The sequence below is a fragment of the Babylonia areolata genome, chromosome 11 (genome assembly GCF_041734735.1).
Source record: "Babylonia areolata isolate BAREFJ2019XMU chromosome 11, ASM4173473v1, whole genome shotgun sequence".
In the NCBI taxonomy this organism is placed as follows: domain Eukaryota; kingdom Metazoa; phylum Mollusca; class Gastropoda; order Neogastropoda; family Buccinidae; genus Babylonia; species Babylonia areolata.
The window spans coordinates 20,274,119-20,280,695 of NC_134886.1; the positions used below are offsets into that span (position 1 = coordinate 20,274,119).

The 6,577-nt window shown below is 46.6% G+C and overlaps 1 protein-coding gene across 1 annotated transcript in view; it reads right to left on the reverse strand.

Moving 5' to 3' along the window:
* The window catches only part of LOC143287320 (endoglucanase E-4-like), a 15,780-nt gene extending 13,179 nt beyond the window's left edge, over positions 1-2,601 (reverse strand). The window contains exons 1-2 of the mRNA XM_076595277.1: positions 2,294-2,601; positions 1,549-1,705 (exon numbers count right to left, since the gene is read on the reverse strand). Coding sequence (XP_076451392.1) covers positions 1,549-1,705; positions 2,294-2,500 — 364 coding nt within the window. The 5' untranslated portion in view covers positions 2,501-2,601. The remainder of the gene's footprint in view (positions 1-1,548; positions 1,706-2,293) is intronic.
* Positions 2,602-6,577: the final 3,976 nt, after the last annotated feature.

The following is a 6,577-nucleotide window of genomic DNA, read 5'->3' on the forward strand; positions in this document are numbered from 1 at the left end:
TCCCGGGTTCGAACCTCAGTAACGGCGCCTGGTGGGTAAAGGGTGGAGATTTTTCCGATCTCCCAGGTCAACATATGTGCAGACCTGCTTGTGCCTGAACCTCCTTCGTGTGTATACACAAGCAGAAGATCAAATACGCACGTTAAAGACCATGTGATCCATGCCAGCGTTCGGTGTGATATGGAAACAAGAACATGCCCAGCATGCACACACCCGAAAACGGAATGTGGCTGCCTACATGGCGGGGTAAAAACGGCCATACACGTTAAAGCCCATTCGTGTACATAAGAGTGAACGTGGGAGTTGCAGCACACGAACGAAGAAGAAGAAGAAGAATTGAAATACTACTACTAATGATGATAATGATAATGCTAATACTAATTCAACTATTACTACGAACAAGTACAAGAAGAAGATGATGATGGTGATGTTGTTGGTGTTGATGACGATGATGATGTTGATGATGATGATGATTATGATGACTGTACAATTGCATAGCGCCCTTCCTCTGTCATAGCTCAGGGCGCTTTACATAAAAAGAAATAAATTAAAAAAATCTGAAATGATATGAACCACTCCTGATCACCCTCACTACCCCCCACCCCCCACCCCACCCCTCTCCATACCCCCTACACCTCAAACTCTCATACATGCAAAAGTGAGTTGGCAGTCATGAGGTGTTGTTGCGGTTGTTTGAAACAGAGAGTGCTTACATATAGTGTTTTTCTTTGTTTGTTTGTTTGTTTTGTTTTGTTGAAAAGATGAGTTCTTTGTGAAGAGCAAAAGACAGAGACCGTGTCCGATGAATGATGATGATGATGATGATGAAGAAGATGATGATGATACGTATACTGATATAGTGCAGATCTTCGGTCGAAGACCAAGCTCTAAGCGCTTTACAAACACGGGGTCATTTGCACAACAGGCTGCCTTCCTGGGTAGAGCCGAGTAACAGCTGCCATTGGGCGTTCATCATTCGTTTCCTGTGTCATTCAATCAGATTTCAGGCACGCACACATGCACACTCAAACATGTAACATTTTACGTGAATGAAATGTTTTGTTTATTTACGCTAACATGCAGCTAACAATACTCCGTTTTCTGGGGGTGCATGCTGGGTATGTTTTTGTTTCCGTAACCAACCGAACTCTGACATGAATTACAGGTTCTTTAACGTGCGTATTTGATCTTCTGCGTGCGTGTGTACACGAAGGGTGTTCAGACACAAGCAGGTTTGCACATATGTTGACCTGAGAGATCGGAAAAAAAAGTATCAACCCTTTTACCCACCAGGCGCCGTTACCGAGATTCAAACTCGGGACTCACAGGTTGAAAGTCCAACGGCGGGGTAAATTCAGTCATACACGTAAAAGCCCACTCGTGTACATATGAGTGAACATGGGTGTTGCAGCCCATGAAGGAAGAAGAAGAAGAAGAAGAAGAAAGACCTACGCTTTAACCACTCGGCTATTGCGCCCGATGAACGGATTTGATGAACAGGATAAGAGGTTGATACAGATAAAGCATTGACTTCACAAAAAAACTTACCGTCGTACCAGCCCCCCACCACGCAGTCGTTGAGGGCAGAGTCATCCCGCCAGGGAATGGGGTTGTTGGCCGGCAGTTTTCCCGACCTCTGGGCATCATAGAACAACATGGACTTGCCCAGGGCATCTGCGTAGTTCCTTGTTGGAGGACCCCCCTCCTGTAACCACAGTACGAATGTGTGTGTGTGTGTGTGTGTGTGTGTGTGTGTGTGTGTGTGTGTGTGTGTGTGTGTGTGTGTGTGTGTGTGTGTGTGTGTGTGTGTGTTGATGCTAATCTGTATGGTCGGTGTAACGCCGTTAGAAACTGATAATGGGTCAAACGTATAGAAGCAGTTTGGTGCATACGGTCTCGTCCTTTGACAAGTTGGAGCGCAGTGTAGTGTGGTATGGTGCAGTGTATTGTACAGCATTGTACTTACTGTACTGCACTGTATTGCACTGCTCTGCACTGCACTGTACTTTAGAACATTGTGCGTTATTGTCTACATTGTATCCATGATGACATTGATTAGAGAAGATAAAGTTTTTGAACAGGCCTCTTGTTTTCTGTTTTATCCATGTAATATTTCCATCCTTCGATTTGTCTCGTAGCTGTTTATCAGCTCCGGATGAGATGCTGAAAAAATTAATGAGATTCGACTGGATTTCTGTGAACTGGATTGGATTTGACAAATGTTCACGTTTCGCCTTCTTCTATTCCTCCTTTCCTGATTGAAAAAAAAACAACAACAACTACTCTCTATTACCTGTACTAGGCAGGTTGGGTGTTCCAGTTGTACCACTCCCCGTCCCCTGCCCGGTGGATGTTCCGCTTCCTGTCCCGGTACTATTTCCGGTTCCGGATCCCGTTCCAGTTCCGGTTCCGGCTCCGGAGCTTGTTCCGGTTCCCGTGGCGCTGTCGTCACAACCTTCCACCGTGGCTTCCACTGTGGGGGCGATGTCTCCTGACCCATGACCCAGGAAGATCACGTCCAAGGTCGTTCCGGATTTTTGTACTCCGTTGTAAGCTTTGTTAGTGACCACGAACTCTCTGGAGTTAATCTTCTGTGCGTCTCCAATCCAAATCTTAAAAAGAAGGAGGGGAGGTAGGGCGGAGGGGGGGGGGGGGGAGAGAGAGAGAGATTAGAAAAAAAAATGAAGAAATAAGTGAAGAATTAGCGAGTGCGATCTCGAGTGAGTGTCTGCGACAGCCAGTGACTGGGAGAGGGTTTTAGTGAACAGGAGAATGACTGAGCTGGTTATGATTGGGCGAGAGTTTTAGTGAACAAGAGAATGAGTGAGCTGGTTATGATTGGGCGAGGGCTTTAGTGAACAGGAGAATGACTGAGCTGGTTATGATTGGGCGAGAGTTTTAGTGAACAAGAGAATGAGTGAGCTGGTTATGATTGGGCGAGGGCTTTATTGAACAGGAGAATGACTGAGCTGGTTATGATTGGGCGAGGGCTTTAGTGAACAAGAGAATGAGTGAGCTGGTTATGATTGGGCGAGGGCTTTAGTGAACAAGAGAATGAGTGAGCTGGTTATGATTGGGCGAGGGTTTTAGTGAACAAGAGAATGAGTGAGCTGGTTATGATTGGGCGAGGGTTTTAGTGAACAGCAGAATGAGTGAGCTGGTTATGACTGGGCGAGGGTTTTAGTGAACAGCAGAATGAGTGAGCTGGTTATGATGGGGCGAGGGTTTTAGTGAACAGCAGAATGAGTGAGCTGGTTATGATTGGGCGAGGGTTTTAGTGAACAAGATAGTGAGTGAGCTGGTTATGATTGGGCGAGGGTTTTAGTGAACAGCAGAATGAGTGAGCTGGTTATGATTGGGCGAGGGCTTTAGTGAACAGGAGAATGACTGAGCTGGTTATGATTGGGCGAGGGCTTTAGTGAACAAGAGAATGAGTGAGCTGGTTATGATAGGGCGAGGGTTTTAGTGAACAGTAGAATGAGTGAGCTGGTTATGATCCGGCGAGGGTTTTAGTGAACAGGAGAATGAGTGAGCTGGTTGTGATGGGGCGAGGGTTTTAGTGAACAGTAGAATGAGTGAGCTGGTTATGATCCGGCGAGGGTTTTAGTGAACAGCAGAATGACTGAGCTGGTTATGATAGGGCGAGGGTTTTAGTGAACAAGATAGTGAGTGAGCTGGTTATGATTGGGCGGGAATGTTAGTGAACAAGAGAATGAGTGAGCTGGTTATCCAGATTATTTGATTTCTTGAAGTGGGTGGTTGGTCTCCCTGTGTTGTATCTGAGTGCCCGTTAGTTTGATGGAATACATGTTTAATTGATAATCATTCATAATTTCGTTGACTTCTTAACCTTGGTGAAATCAGATCAGCGCAGTGTGCATTCTTTAGGTGCGTATAATACTTCTTGCGTGTAGTTAAGTTGTTTTTTTTTGTGGAAGTGTCTGGGTGTGTTCCAATGTACCTTTTATTTACCTGTGTGCTAAGTGAAGCAGTAGCGTAAACAGTACTGACTTGAAGTTGTGTACCTTGTGAATGGAGAGAGTTACCACTCTTTGCTATTTGTTAATCATTTCATCTCCATGCCTAACTGTTTGTTCATTTCCTGGCTGTAATTGATTTATCATGAGTATTGCAAACCCGAGAGGAGGAAGCCCAAACAAAGTCTGGTGACTGGCAAGGCACGGAAGGCAAGGCACGAAGTGTAGTTCCTGTGCTCCCTGGGAGACTCAAAACCTGACCGTTGAGTTCTATGCCATCTCAGCAAGGTGACAAACAGCCCTTCACTGACAAGCTAGTTGACATGCCAGCAGCAGAGTGCTCAGTTTCTGTGTGTTGGTACCACTGATATACTTAATAGGGGTGATTTTGTTTGTTTGTATGTGTCTTTATTTATTTATTTGGGTCGTAGTAGTAGTAGTAGTAGTAGTAGTAGTAGTGGTGGTGGTGGTGGTGGTGGACGTACCAGCCTCTCTGTCTCCTCATCCTCCATCGGCCGCCGTTTGTTTATGTATTTGTTTATTTTTTTGTTGTTGTTGTTGTTATTTTCTCAAGGCCTGACCAAGTGCGTTGGGTTACGCTGCTGGTCAGGCATCTGCTTGGCAGATGTGGTGAAGCGTATGTGGATTTGTCTAAACGCAGTGACGCCTCATTGCTTGAGTAACTGAACTGAACTGAACTGAACTGAACTGTAAACAACAGACCGATCCCATGTGTTGTTTAACTGTGAAGCATATGACATTTTCAGGAGAGACGTGAAAGTTATTCAAGAAAGCAAATTAATGGCAGTGTTTCCTATGTGATGTCGTGTGATGATGATAAGGAGTAATCTGTTGTATAGTTATCAAGGGTTTTGTACAAAGTGTTCCATAAAAAAAAGATCAGAGTTAGGAACAGAAGAACAGACAGACTGACGTGTTGGAGGAAGAGAAATCAAAGTTTAAAGTCTGAAAGTCTTCAACAACAACAACAAACATCAAGAGCAGCTGGTTATTTACTGCTATCAGCTCATGTTAGTCATCAGCATGTACAGGTAATAATTCCCAGTCAGAAACTTTTCACTTGGTACGACATTGAATTGACTGATGTGTTCTAACCCCTTGAAATTCACATTTTGTTACTTCTTCTTTTTTTCTTTTTTTTTTTTTCCTTGTCCTTGTCCTTGTCATTGTCCTTCTCTCTCTGTGTCTCTCTGTCTCTGTCTCTGTCTGTCTGTCTGTCTTTCTGTCTCTCTGTCATTCTGTCTCTCTGTCTCTGTCTCTATGCCTCCCTTTCTCTCTCGCCTATTCTCTCTCTCTCTTTCTCTCTCTCTCTGTCTCACTGTCTCTCTCTGTCTGTCTCTGTATCTCTGTCTTTCTGTATATATATATATATATATATATATATATATATATATATATCAGTCTCCACCCCTTCTCTCCATACACCCCCTCACTCTACCTTCGCCCCCCCCCCCCCCCCCCCCAGCCAGCCCCCAACCCCCCCACCTCCTCACCCCCACCACCACCACCAACTTCCCCACCCCCTTCCCCCTCCCCCCATGCCCCCCCGCACAACACCAGCCACCTCACCTCACCACCCACCCCTCACCCCACCACCACCACCCCCTCACCCCGCATACACACACACCAACCTCCAAAGTGTTGACGTCAGTGTCGAACACGAGGTGCATCTTCCAGCTGCTGACGTCAGCGCAGAAGGGAACGCTGACAGCGATCTGGAAGCCCCCGTCCCAGTGGCTGCCTGCATGACCCTCCGTGCCTTCCACCCCTCGGGCCATCATCGTCACCAACACCACCACCACCACCAGCAGGTGCTGAGTGGCCGTTGGCATCTTGCCCGTCCTGCACGTGAGTGAGAAGGGAGAGCATTCACGGTGGGTACTGTCTGTAAGGGAGGGATGGTGCTCTCAATGTGTCAATAGTGAAGTAAATCAACACCACCACCACCACCAGGTGCTGCATGCCCGTTGGCATCTTCCCCGTCCTGCACGTGAGTGAGAGGGGAGATCATTCACGGTGGGTACTGTCTGCAAGGGAGGGATGGTGCTCTCAATGTGTCAATAGTGAAGTAAACCAACACCAACACCACCACCAGCTGCTGCTGCGTGGCCGTTGGCATCTTCCCCATCCTGCACGTGAGTGAGAGGGGAGAGAGAGCATTCACGGTGGGTACTGTCTGTAAGAGAGGGATGGTGCTCTCAATGTGTCAATAGTGAAGTAAATCAACACCACCACGACCACCACCAACAGGTGCTGCGTGGCTGTTGGCATCTTCCCCGTAGTGAGAGGGGAGAGAGAGCATTCATGGTGGGTACTGTCTGCAAGGGAGGGATGGTGCTCTCAATGTGTCAAAAGTAAAGTAAATCAACACCACCACCACCAACAGGTGCTGCGTGCCCGTTGGCATCTTCCCCGTCCTGCACGTGAGTGAGAGGGGAGATCATTCACGGTGGGTACTGTCTGCAAGGGAGGGATGGTGCTGTCAATGTGTCAATAGTTAAGTAAATCAATCAATCAATCAATCAATGAGCAAATAAATAGATGTGTAGATAACAGAAGCAAATGAGGAGGTAGGAGAG